The sequence below is a fragment of the Opisthorchis viverrini genome (assembly GCF_000715545.1).
Source record: "Opisthorchis viverrini unplaced genomic scaffold opera_v5_30, whole genome shotgun sequence".
Classification (NCBI taxonomy): domain Eukaryota; kingdom Metazoa; phylum Platyhelminthes; class Trematoda; order Opisthorchiida; family Opisthorchiidae; genus Opisthorchis; species Opisthorchis viverrini.
In genome coordinates, this window is record NW_008751686.1 from 2211952 (window position 1) to 2225958 (window position 14007).

Sequence of the window (14007 nt, forward strand, 5' to 3'; positions counted from 1 at the left end):
TCTACCACAGGCCCCTTTGGAGAAAATTATTCAGTAGATTTTAGTGGGACCTATTCCTTGATGCCGATGTTTTCAAAAAAAACAATAACTGTGATAGACACGTGTTTTCTGATGGTGAAATGAACTGATTTATATGAAGAATTAGTGATTCATATCCGTGTAAAATGCTGGCAATGTCATATCTCAAGTGCTGTGACTGTGGGAAGGGGAGTGAGAAACATTGATGATGAGAGCTCCAAACTCGCGTTGTCGAGGCTGATGATGACAGTTGAGTTGTCGGCCTCATTGGTTTACTGAAGACCGTTTTTTTTTCAAAACATTGGTGGGAAGAATAGGATATGAGAGGCTACTGTTAGGTGGCTATGTGCATCGGACACAAATCTGATTAACATGAGAAGTCCAGATGAATTGCTCAGATTTGCCTCCGTAAAACAGTTCCTATGCATCGTACAACCAGGTTCCCGTTCTTTTCGACCTCTTCAAATAGTTCCTTCCGTAGGCCCGCGTACCGGGAGCAAGGGAATGTTCTGTTGCCTCATGTCATCTCCCCACGTGACAGCCTCTCGTAAAATCGCATGTTGTAGGCAAAGTTACCACCAGGAAAGTCATCGTCCTTAAACGAGTTTTGGGCCACATGTACCCCGACAAAGTTCGAGCACTGTGCGCAGTCGCCGGTACACTCACTCGGTCCTTTGCTTGGACGCACGTCGCAGACGCGCACACAATAGTGTGAATTACCAGCCCCGTCAAGCTTTCATAGTGTCGCTTCCGCATTGTCCGTGCGTCCGAACCCACACATTTGGGCATTGCCTGTAGCGTTGAGAAAGTTCGTCCAGCTGGTAACACGCGTGCGCAGCCGAATTACATCGAAAAGATGAGCACATTACGTTTGACTTTTTCCCGCGTCCAAGTTTTACCAACCCCGTTTAAAGATATCCGCAAAGCAATTAACTTGACCGTTAGATTAAGAATGGTAGAATGGGCCACACAAATGTTGGACTCTGTGAAAAGTGAAAAACTGAACATGAACCTTAAATGGAGCTCCCAAGGTCTGTCTTTAACAGCGCCGGAACCCTGAACTCCTCGAACAACTCGTTGAGGATGAAATTCGTCAGGCAACCCAATCCACACTGCTGAAACGTAGGCATGTTCACCTCTGCAAACGTGATGATTCAGGTGCGTCCAGCATGCGGCGGTCGAGTCTGAACACAACCTTTTCCGCCACAAGCGGCCTTACCTTTTGTCAGTGGGGCTCTTAGGCCATTCAGATCCAGGGTTTGTGAGTTCAGCGCAGTAACTCGGATGCTGTCACATCTGTGGTCCGCACCGATTGATCTGTAAGCCACTAGTGTAGTTGATAATACATACGTCACCCGAGAAAAGCGTAGCCCACACACCACTACTGAAGCTGTGGGATGTATTGGTACCATGGTGAGATTTTTAGGAGTGCGTTGGCACTGTAACCGTGACAAGCCAATGCAAATTGCTGCCTAGAGCATTAAAAATGTCCGTAATAAAGATGACATTTGGTTGCTTGAGTGACACCACTGATGGAAGATGTATGCATTTCATCCATCGTGAGCAATGAATCTTCGTTACATCTATCCCAGAGTGAGTAATTTCCGCAGGTATTATCGGTGTTGTGGCCCCCAAGACAGTTTACTATCCTAATTAAGTATAAGTATTCCATAGTTTGGACGAGTATAACCTGGATAATTAAAGCCTTTCAAGAGTTCATTGAAATTCGGGTGCAGCTAGAAGTCGCAACTACGCTCCTATTTCCTGGACTACTCTAAGCTTGCACACGGGCGTGTAGACTCTGGTCTCGCACATTAGTCGCTGTTCGGCTGACTCAGTGGATGGGACCGGTGCAGTTTATCTAAGTTCATAAATACCCGTGCCATATGCGCGCTTCGCTTGATCCATACCGCACTTGCTATCGCTAATATTCACCAGTGTGTCACGTGACATTGGTCCACCGCAATCTATCCGCCTCCCTGGAGGAAGCAGGAAGCACTAGGGCTAGGATACTGCCAGGTTTCCCAAACCTAGACAGGGGGAATCGAGAGGCAAAGGTAGGATTTGAACCATGGACCTTCCGGTCAGTAAATTCGCGCTCTAACCACTTGAGCCATCCGCCTCCCTGACCTGCCATTGTTGTCGCAGCTACGGCGATCAGGGTCTCGTGACCACGGCTGACCTTGGTTACAAATTCATCCGGTTTTTCAGAAACTCATGCAGAGTGCGGGTTTAGCCCACTGGCACTGCAGGCGCGGTATCACGGTTGGCCACGCACAGAGGTGTGTGGGCACCTACAGCGTGCGTACGTGCGTCCAAGCTGCACACCCGGTGGGTGTTTCCGCGATTGAGCGCAATGATCGGATTTTAGCTGGGGCGAGTAGCAACCACTGCCCCTGGCTTTGCCTTGGATATTGGCAGTAACCCCCCCTCCCAGAACGTAAAATCGGACACGTCCGGTCTACTGTACCTGGGCGGGTAGCAACCACTGCCCCTTGCTTTGCCTTGGATATTGGCAGTAACCCCCCCCCCCCAGAACGTAAAATCGGACACGTCCGGTCTACTGTACCTGAGGTTCGCGTCACCAACCGTCCATTTGGTTGTGAAATCACAAAATCGCACGATTGAATCACGACGTGACATGTCAAACATACTAGCAGCTCAACCTCCTTAACTGATTCAACCTCCGATTTCTTATCCAAACACCCACGTGTCAGTTCAAAATGTCGAAGACCAAGTAGTGCTGTACGCGGAAGTGGACAGACACTATTATGTCAATAGGGACAAAGACATTGGATGGGCAGTGCTCAGGCAAGAATGTCTTTGTGTAAGTCAGTGAGCTTTAACTTCACTGATTATGGTTATAAAAACTGAGGGAAGCGACGCCCACTGATGATGTTTGGGGAAACCTTTGAACATCGGAGCTGTGAAATGGGTGATAGACCCAGATACGCACAATTGGAACGGATGCTTTAAATACGCCATCGGAGGCAATAACATCGATGTTGACACTGATATTTCAATGCTTCTTAGTTTTTTCAATTGTATTTAAAAGCTTAAAGTGGAAAGAAGAGAAAGTTGTGGGTGAAGAAGACACCTGGGGCCAGTCTATCGCATGCATTCTGAGGTGCGTGCACCCCCAAGCACTCAGTCGGGCATTTCTCGTAGTGTCCGCCCAAGTCAGGGATGATGTCACGGGTGACCACAGCCTGGAGAGCGCACCGCGCCAACAACACCGAATCTGAACTATGAAGCTGCATGTGTGCAGTAAATTCAGTTGTAGAATATCATAAACGAGAGATTCGGTTGAGTCTCTCGTGAAAACCAAACTGATTCTTAAATGAGTGTATTTCTCGAAAACAGTCCAATTTGGGTTCAAGTAGAACATAAGGTTGATGGAAACTCGAAGACTGCGCTTACCTGATGAGCCCCAAGAAGGGCGAAACCGGTAGTGGGCTGTCGAAGAGTTTTCAGCAACCCAGTGAGTAGTTTCCTTCATCAAAAAACATCGATGCTTGTTATAATTTCTTTCACACCCTTCTGCCAAGTCATACATTTTTCACCTCGTAGTTCGCGCTATTCCCAAGAAGGCAGGAAGACAAACATTCATCTCGATAGACGATGCTTCGGTATGTGCAGTGCATGGCCGGGCCAGCGTAGTTGTTGGAGCTTGATGTTCTGCATGATCAACAGCACATCCGCTAATAAGGTCCCTCCATAAATTCCAAAATAATCCATATTAAAAGTACACTGACTTATATGGATGACTTATATATGCTGACTTATATGAATGGCCAAATCTCCGTAAGAAACCTACTAGGTTTGCTCTAGAGTAAGATGTAAACGCTGTTGATGTAAGTCACATCATTAGACATTTTTAGAAATATCCAACGATTAACTCTAGGTGAATTCACGATCCAATCATGCAGTCTCGTGAACAATTACAGTGTTCCCGTGCCTTTGAATGCAACTTGTGTTAGTTAAGTGGAAATTGGGTAATCGTTTTTTTCTTCGTTGTGTATTAGGGAAGCCGAATGACTGCTGGGTCTTGACAGCACCCATACTTAACTCTGCTTTTAGTTCAACTAGTTGCTGACCTTGGGTGAACGACACTGTCACAGAAAAGGAATCGTATGGTTCGAATTAACCATAGACATCGATCGCATGGGGGCTAATCGATTTTCACAATTCAAACTTCCCTTTCGTTCTGCGGCCGCGAGTTGTTCTCACGCGCTTTGTGAAAACTTGTACGGACGCAATGTTGTGTTGGTTTCAACGTTTAATGGATCGAACTGCAATTACCTGAGCACCAGATCCTGAATGTAACTCCCCAGTGGCTTCAGCGAGGGGAATGACTTGGCGGCCCAGACGCTCGGGAGTTTGCCGACCAACATGGAGTTGAAAATATCCTCCAGGTCGGCCGACATGACGACCAAACCTTTGATCGCCTTCTTCAGGTCGAGTAAAGTCGACCGCACGACTGCAGTGAGTCGATTGAATCGAATCAACTCTTGGCGGAGGACCGTGTTCATAGACTCCTTGTAGACGACCGGATACCGTTGGATCACCTGAAGTACAATAAGACACAAATGAACACTACTTGGCTGAACGTCCTCCAACTCGGAGTCATGTCGATACTACTGTTCTTTCATTTGGTGAACATCAAATATCACCTTTAATTTTCTGAGAAGTTTGTTTTCTTCTTAACATTGGGGCGGTGGGTACCACGAAGGAATTAACTTCGGTAGCATTTCATATTTTATTGTGTCCGAATAGAAGAATTTACGAATATTTAACGCGTTGTGTTGGTCAGATCTCCATCAGACGTACTGGGTCAGACAGTTCTTTAGTTGTAAGGTGTGGTATGTGCTTGTTTAGTGTACTTTGTCTTTATTGCATATTCGCAGGGTATAATCTCGGCCTAACTGCTTTTGTCTGGGATGTGGGACCCTTGATTGTCCTCACTTCCCCCGTCCCTCTTCGCCCTTAAGCGGGTGAGCTTTTCCAGTACTATCATTGGTAGTACCATTGGTCTATCGGTGGAGGGCCATATTATTAGAAGTAACTGAATAATGTCACTGCTGTGTTTGCACGGTAGTAAACCTTTCGTTTTCGGCAATCAGTAGGAACTAATAGGTCAAGCATTCTTAAATGTACAAAAGTGCTCTTGAAAGGTGTCAATTCCTTTGCAATGAAGGAAAACTGGGACTAAGACACTTAATCTCCTTCTTTGAAGGGTTCGCTCTCCAGAAGCCACCTTTGGAAGGCATTACTCAATGAGGATTTCGGATAGCCATACAGCAAGTTCATCCGTTCATCACCGCGAACGGCACTACCAATGTGGCTGTTATTTCAGTGTATTACAGGCGGATGATATTAAAACTGAATACCAAGATAAAATCGGTTCGACCTCGGTACATTTTCAGGAATCTGCCGATTCCAGATGATCCAATCACAACATCATTGTCGGAAAATGCTCCGCACTGTTTGCCAAAAAAGTACATAGTTCACGTGTAAATCTGTAGCATGTTCGCATGGTGACCTGAAGTCTGGCTTCAGGACTGGCTTCAGAAAACTGGCTTCACCGTAGTTTTGCAAAGCGAAGCAACGTGTACCTTCAGATCACTTTCGTCGAACATGGCACTGATTGCACCAACCCCACTGATACTTTCTACTGTGTCCTCTGGTTGCACTTCTCAACAGCTGAAGTTGGCTTGGATTGAGATCGCATCTGGTAGACCTTACATCCTTACGATGATGTTACGCATCCCCCGTGAAAGACGGATANTTTGGTGAACATCAAATATCACCTTTAATTTTCTGAGAACTTTGTTTTCTTAACATTGGGGTAGTGGGTAGCACGAAGAAATCCACTTCGGTAGCATTTCATATTTTATTGTGTCCGAATATTTAGTGCTTTGTGTTGGTCAGATCTCCATCAGACGTACTGGGTTAGGCAGTTCTTCTTTAGATGTAAGGTGTGCTTTGTGCTTGTTTAGTGTACTTTTTCCTTATTGCATATTGGCAGGGTATAATCTCGGCCTAACTGCTTTTGTTTGGGGTGTGGGACCCCTGATTGTCCTCACTTCCCCCGTCCCTTTTCGCCCTTAAGTAGGTGAGCTTTTCCAGTAGCCTCAGTACCATGGTTCTATCGGTGGAGAGTCACATTATTAGAAGTAACTGAATAATGTCACTGCTGTGTTTGCACGGTAGTAAACCTTTCGTTTTCGGCAATCAGTAGGGGCTAATAGGTCAAGCATTCTTAAATGCACAAAATTGCTCTTGAAAGGTGTCAATTCCTTTGCAATAAAGGAAACTGGGACTAAGACACTTAACCTACTTCTTTGAAGGCTTCGCTCTCCAGAAGCAGCCTTTGGAAGGCATTGCTCAATGGGGATTTCGGATATCCACACATCGAATTCATCCATTCATCACCGCGAACAGCAGTACCAAGTTGCCTGTTATTTCAGTGTATTACAGGCAAATAATATTAAAACTGATACCAAGATGAAATCGGTTTGACCTCGATACATTTTCAGGAATCGACACATTAGCAGTTATGATCCAATCAGAACATCATTGTCGGAAAATGCTCCGCACTGTTCACCGAAAAAGTACATAGCTCACATGCAAATCTGTAACATGTTCGCATGGTGACGTGAAATCGTAGCTACTGGCTTCACCGTAGTCTTGCAAAGCGATGCAATGTGTACCTTCAGATCACTTTCGTCGAACATGGCGCTGATTATACCAACCCCACTGATATTTTCTGCTGTGTCCCCTGGTTGCACTTCTCAACAGCTTATGGGTGAAGCTGACTTGGATTGAGATCGCAGCTGGCAGACCTTACATCCTTACTATGCTGTTACGCATCCCCCGTGAAAGACGGATACACCTAACTCGTCAGGTGATCCATCCGTGCAAACTTCCAGCGTAAGCTTCCCTATCACGTTTCTGAGGTTAGTTCATTGACAATCTGTACATGCATTTGTTTGCAAACAGTGTAAACACGCCGTAAGCTGGGTTGGAACAATGCATAACGGTACCGAATGACTCCGTTTCAATTCATTCCTATTTAAAAGTGCACAACGACTGGTCGAACCAAGTTTTTTTCTAGGACACATTACCAGAACTCATTGTGAACCTTGTTAGAAAAAGCGATCCACCTCCACGAGCATCATCACAACAGTTGAGTGGTCTCGGTGAATCTTTCGGCGAAGCGTTGGTAAAGACGTAGGCATCTGATAGGCAGGTGACTCTGAGTGCTTTCTACCATCTTTTAGGCACTTTGTGGTACTGTGGCAGTGTGGGTATAACTTATGGGCTTCCTGATCTGTTAGCTACTGGTAAACTGAAACTAGCCATAATGTGTTAATCTCAGCGACAATGCATGCTTGCACACTAGTCTCATTCCCCCAAGTTTACACCAGGTTCTGTAGGATTCAGATCAAACCGTACAGGATAACCAGGACTTCAGATTACTTCGTTGTGCGAAACTGAGTTATCGGCAATGATCACGGGTGCTATGCTGAGGACGATCACATCGATGGTGAGTATGCACGGGGATTGTTACACTGGCTTATGATTGGTGTATCCCTTAGACTCCACTGTGAGGCACATCTGCGTTTTAAATCTAAAAAAAAACCTGTGTGATCACAGAACTTACCTCTTTGAGGTCAAAATCAGGTGGCAATTTGGAAAGGATATCAGCAGCAAGCTCAAGCACGGTCGTCTCAGAAGATTTACCCGATCCTCCTTGCTGTCTCGGGAGCGTCAGTAGCACGCCAGAAAACAGCTGAAATGCATACAGTAGGAATGGTCAATGTGTCAAAATAGTGGAGTAAGCTCGGATGCGTTGATCAGGTAACCATGGGATCGTTCGCCAAGCTTCCCAACTAGCCTACCAACATTTCGTCACCGGTCGACAAGATATTGTCAGTGCGTACTGGCGTGGGCGCTTCCACCTTACCTAAAAAGCTCGGTGAACACATCAAAGACCACCCCACTAACCACCAATACAGCATAAGTGCTCATGTAGCTGGAAGATAGGCAACCAGACAGACACGTTTTATATACGATGGCCTAAATAGAAATAAATTTTCGGCCGAAGCCAGTCAATGACTTCTCTTGGAACAGGTGCCTTCGACTTGACATTGGAAAGTAAAACAATATGGTACAAATAAAAAACTTATTAGCCCAATCCATGAATGCGTGACCAGCAACCAGTTGGCTGAATAGGCGGAGTGTTCAAAGCCTTTGATTCGCAATTTTCTCGACTGAGTTTGGGCGAGAAATTCGAAAGGTCGAGAGTTCTAATTTGGTGTCCACACGTGACTGGTATGCATAAGCTGACTTTCGCCATCAGTGTGAAAGTGCTCTTAAAATCGAGAAGGAATGATACGGAAGTTCAACTTAAACATGAGGCGGCTTGTGTGCAGCACATTCAGTTGTAGAATGTCATAGACGAGAGATTCAATTAAGTCTCTCGTGAAAACCAAATTGATTTTTAAATGAGTGTATTTCTCACACTGTCCTTGTTTTGTAAGCCATCTACCAAGTTACAGCTTGTTTATCACTCGATTTGCGTCGATTATGAACTCAGTATCTAACAAAACCCTCTGCTCGCCTAAGGACTCGCTAAGTGTAGTCTGTGGTCAGGTCGCCCAAGCTTTAAATGAACTCCTCAAACAGCTTATCTTCTAGATCACACACAAAATCATATGTCGCCACCTGTCCTGTGCCCGACAGCTGGCGTTGGTCAGTCTGAAAGCTTACCTGGAATGTTTCTTGATTGTCCTTAGTGATATCGGCATTGTCATGTAGGCCGTAAACTTCAGGAAGTGGATTGATTGGTAGTTGTCGAATATATTCAACAAACTCGCTGTGTGGGCCATCTGGGGGACAGTAGTAGATGCCCGAGCTTGATAATCTGTAGAAAGAAGATTTACCACAGAGGGACTATTTTGTAACCTGTACCAACCGTGTCAACTGTTTTTCAACTGACACGAGCGTGTCATAAGGTTGAACTTACTGACCGGAACCCGATCTCGGAATACCGATGGATCCTGTCTATGCTTGGGCAGTTTGACAGTAGCTCAGCTCTCATGATTACTTCGGTGGCATGGCAGCGAGGCACCAAAAGGGTGCTACATTAGTAATACTACTATTTTTGAGGTGGTAAAGTCTCTCATTTATAAGTGCAGCGAGACCAAGGTTCAGTTCTTCCAGAATAGTCGTTCCAGGACATGTGGATGACTGGTCAGTCTGTAGTAATTCCACAAGTCTGACGACTTTTGCTACTCTCTTGCATTCAGAAGTTTTCACTTTTCACGCTATCGCAAGCGAAGCTGATGAAAACACAATTTACTTACATGTCATTCTTCTGAAATTGGTATACTATGCATTCATCCAGTAAAAGTACAAAATGCACTGTCGTTCAAGAAGCGAACAGCTCACTGAGCCACCCTAAGCAGTACATGCGAGCGGACTGACCTGAGTGAAGAATGCTGAACTGTACTCAAAGTATTCGTGTAGCATCAGTGTTAATACGTCATACAACAGCCACACATCCACAAAACGTCTAGTTGAAAGGTCTCAAGGCGAAAACAATACTTGAACAAAAATGTTCTTTGATAATGAGGTGCCTACATCTTCAAGTAATCCCTGTCACGAGCGATGCTTTATCAATAACATTGGTAAAGTTTGTTCTTAGGCTTTCTACAATTCACCAAATGTTCAAGTTCACCAAATGTCCAAAGATACATCTCATGAGATGATCCCAGAGGTTCGAGGAGTTGGCCAATCATGGCTACTTTTTAATATTATGCTATAAAATGTCCACTTCAGACCAATTTTTTAACCACTGAATCTGCATCAAAGAACGCTCGATTAAAAATTGACTTATGCAAGTGGTGCCTATTGTGGAGTCTTTTGGATAGCCGAAAGTGTCCAGACATCATTGATTGGTTCGACAGACGGGACGGCAACGAAAACAACTAGGGCGGTGGTGAGAAAGGTCAGCGGCGAATACAGAGTGGGGGAGACACCGACATGACTCGAAGAGCCAATCAACATGTGTGACCACGTGAGATGGATCCCCTGATTGGAGGATGAGTGACCCTATGTCGCGTCTAAGTGTGAGTAAATCGCACTGCTGATCATCCGTGGTCCAACGATTAACTGTTCAAACCATAAGCCGGGAGGTTGCGGGCTCGAGACTTCCTGGAGTTTCGTGAGACTGCTGATGATTCCCAATAATGATCAAACAGCTATAAAATGTTTCTCAATTTTTTTCAGAATAGATGATATCTTCACCGGCGTCAATATAGTTCAGGAATGGCCGGATGAGGAAGCAATAGCTCTGAACATATTGGCGAAAGTTTACGATCAAGACCCCCGTAGAAGAGATTTCACACACGATATGATTCTTCTGGTTGATTATGTGGGGTTTCTCTCTCAAGGTTAAGGAGTGTACTTTGTACGGGGGATGTTGGAATAGGTGCTGGCGGTAACATCGTCCTCCTGCAAGAGGGTGTCACAATCAGCCACTAGGTAATAGCCTAGGCTACTGCCTAAATACTTTCTGAAGAAGACCACCGCAAACGGAAGTATCAGATGAATTCAGTTCAATCTCCCCAGTCAAAACCAAATTAGCGAATACTTGGTGAAGTCACGCCACTCTTCCAGAAGGCCTAGAAACTTTCGTTAACAACGCAGAACGATTCATCCAGGGCAGATTTTTGACCCATGGTGTAAGCTATAGGATCAATTAAGGGCAGGAGATAGACCTGTAGCTACCCAGTCACCCACACACTTGGCTGTTCAGCTCACACTCGCTCACTGGATCACGAGACTTGTTTTTTTTTATACTCGCAAACCACGTCACATCAAGGTGACTCATCGGACATCGATTGTCTTTACCGTCTAGTGAGCGTAGTAACCACTCATGTGCTGGCGCGCCCACGCATACACAATCGGACCTACATATACGGAAATAGAACATAGTCAACACGCAGACTCGCGCGCGCGCAGGGAGCAAGGAGTCAGCCAAACCCTGCAAGTCCACGGACAATTATGGAACACGTGTAGCAGCCAAACTGCGGAGAAAACACGCTACCGCCGACCGGACGTTCACCAAGGGACTCTCACAGACGATAAGTTCCCTTTTTTTGACTCGCTCCCATTTCGCACTGTATTAATTCTTATACGTGTCGCAACCATACTAAAAACNGCATACACCTTCTGATTTGTATTATGGCTATTACCACCTGTGCACTAATAGACCTAAGATCATTGACTACTGGCCTGCACATCCAGTTAGAACTTACTTATATCTGTCTTCCTCAACAATTCGCCGGTTGTAGAATATGCCAAGAAGAGAAATAAGTAATCGACGGTCCTTGTCGTCTGTCACGCGACCACCGTAGTTACACTCTCCAGTAAGATACGTCAGCGCTTCCAGAGGTAGTTCATCATACTGATCAAGGAACATCTGTAGAATAAAGAAGGCGGCGGTAGGTGCGTTAAGAACACGGACGATTCTGATGTACCTTCACTCTAAATTGACGTCTTTGAACCGGAAAACTGCTTTTCAGGGGTCAGGACAGAATTTTACCACTTGAAACCGACTGACTCTAAGAAGCAGCTGAGCGAAACGCTACAGCAGTTTTACCTAGTCACTCAACGTTACCTGCATTTGTCGCACACTGATACGCAAATCAGATTCGTTGAACTCGTACGGCACATTCCATCCCAGTGGACCGAATTTGCGTCGTTCTTGAACCAGGGCATGAAAGAAGCACAGACCGAACAGCATTTTGTGCCAGATTGGGCCCTAAGAAGTAAAGAAAAGTTGGTAAAAATTGCGCAGAGATATGATCGGTTGATTAGTGCTCGAGATGTGGTCCCCGAGGTAACACTTGGCTATTGAAAACAGGTCAGGTATGGGACGATCATCAGCCCCAAAACGACTGAAAACTGAACGACTCCTAGCTACAGTCGTACCTCCATAGAATACGGTTTCTTTACAATGCAACACTACAGGAACACGGTCAGTTACGGACTTCAGTTACAGACTTCCTGCTAAAATAAAGCAACCTCTGAGCTCCAGTATGTGAAACTCCAATCTTATTAAAGCGACTGGCCTCACCGACCTGTTTCACAGCCATCCTGAATGATTCGTTTCTTTTATGACGAACATGGTTCAAACATGTCCATATTACTAGAAATTATCAAGGTCAAGGAATGCGCTACCGTTTCTCGATGAGTATACAGTAGTGTATGGTAAAACGTGAAATTCACAGACACACCGGCCTAGATCCAACTGGATATGATGACCATAAAGATATAAAGTCAAACTAGTGAAAAGGAGTGTTCCGGACATCAGGTTTACCAGTAACCTGAATTCGAACTGAATAAGATCGGGCAAACCAATCACTTCGCTCTGGCGCGAATGTGTTCGCTCTTTCAGACGCGAAAATTCAGCTGGTAACACCCTCGCCTCATATGTAAGACATCCGGGAGTTTGAACATCGGCTCAAACAAGAGCAAAACTCAAGTCCAGTGTTTCCTCTCCCTGGAGAAAGAATTGCACCAGGGCAGGGTGAAGACTGTTTAGAAGAGAGTAATATGAACGTGAACCCAACAAAATTGATTTTTGCCCCTTGTCATGTCCTGGATGGCGATAACTTTTTGAAGGGAAGTACGATCAAGTCAGACGTGGATTGGTTCCAATTGAACATAGCAATATCCATTGCCAGAACTGTAACTGAATAGTATACTGTGTACGCTTGGCTTTTGATTTCTTTCTAGGACAGTAACCGTGTGGAATATCTGTAAAGCCGACTCATTCTATCATCGGAGCCAGTTGCCAAAAATATCAATGCTACCCACAAATGCAGAGGCCGATCTCGAATTTATCACTGTATCTTTCACGGGATTTCCGGTACGCCATGGGACATAACTCGGGTTGGTGCTCGCAACTGCCCATGCAGTTTTGAAACCAGTTGCAGCAATATCATTTACAAAGGATCTCGTTTCTAGGACTTTAGTATCTTCAGCGGCTTTATGCATCACGTGTCACTGCTTTAGTCATGTGTTTCGTATGCGGAGTTATCATCTGCCCAAAACATTTTCTTTGTCCGGTTCAGACTGCCACCTGTGAATAGGTGGTCTGGAGATCGCGATATGAAAAGGACTGGGTAGTGTTGGTGAGATGTGTCTTCCAGGATAGGATCCACCTGATCCTTCCTGTGCTTGGTTGGAATTGTTGCAAGATGTAGCTGCCAGGGTATGTCAGTGAAACTCCTGTTAATTTCCATCCGGACTGTCTCAGTGGATGTCCCGAAGTTTAGGTATGTCAGAGTACCTACAGAAAGCTAGAACTAGGCAGCCCCTATCCACTTTTCATGATAAATTTTTCCAATAAAATAAGGTTTTATGACAATAAAGCATCGGTTTCCAACACTTTGTTGTGTCGCCAATAACTATCAAACGTACTTCAATGGGGATTCTTTTAAAAGAAAACACTACTCACAAGGTTACTTCAAACTTTTCGACAGCTCACGACCAGTTTTACTCTTCTTGAGGCTCATCAGGTAGACGCGGTCCCCCAGTTCTAAATGAACACAACCGTACGCAACTATTATCCTCAGAAGAGTGCAACCTGTGATGGGCTGTCAAGCAACCTTAGGAGTAGTGTTCCGTCAATAAAATGTATTGTGGTGTCCAGAATATCGAACCAACTGAAGCATTAGGCGACCCATATATAGCACATTCAGATGAAGAATATCATAAACAAGAGAATCAGCTGGGATTTAGCTGAATCGTTAAAACTAATTTACAGTGCATATGAATGTATTATATTGAGTGTTCAGTTGAAAGTCGACGTCAACAGTTTTCGGAGTCGCAGATTTTCTTGGTTAGACCTGGAAAGCTTGTTCTCCGGCTGCGCAGTGATATAACTCTTATAGTAAAAAAGGTCACCGGTTT

General features: G+C 45.0%; 1 protein-coding gene across 1 annotated transcript in view; it reads right to left on the reverse strand.

Annotated features, from left to right (window-relative positions):
• T265_02480 (hypothetical protein) overlaps window positions 1-14007 on the reverse strand; it is a gene marked incomplete at both ends in the record, with an annotated part of 103559 nt that overhangs the window by 6102 nt on the left and 83450 nt on the right. Inside the window, 5 exons of the mRNA XM_009166729.1 lie at window positions 4321-4586; window positions 7685-7813; window positions 8794-8947; window positions 11346-11509; window positions 11708-11851. Coding sequence (XP_009164993.1) covers window positions 4321-4586; window positions 7685-7813; window positions 8794-8947; window positions 11346-11509; window positions 11708-11851 — 857 coding nt within the window. The remainder of the gene's footprint in view (window positions 1-4320; window positions 4587-7684; window positions 7814-8793; window positions 8948-11345; window positions 11510-11707; window positions 11852-14007) is intronic.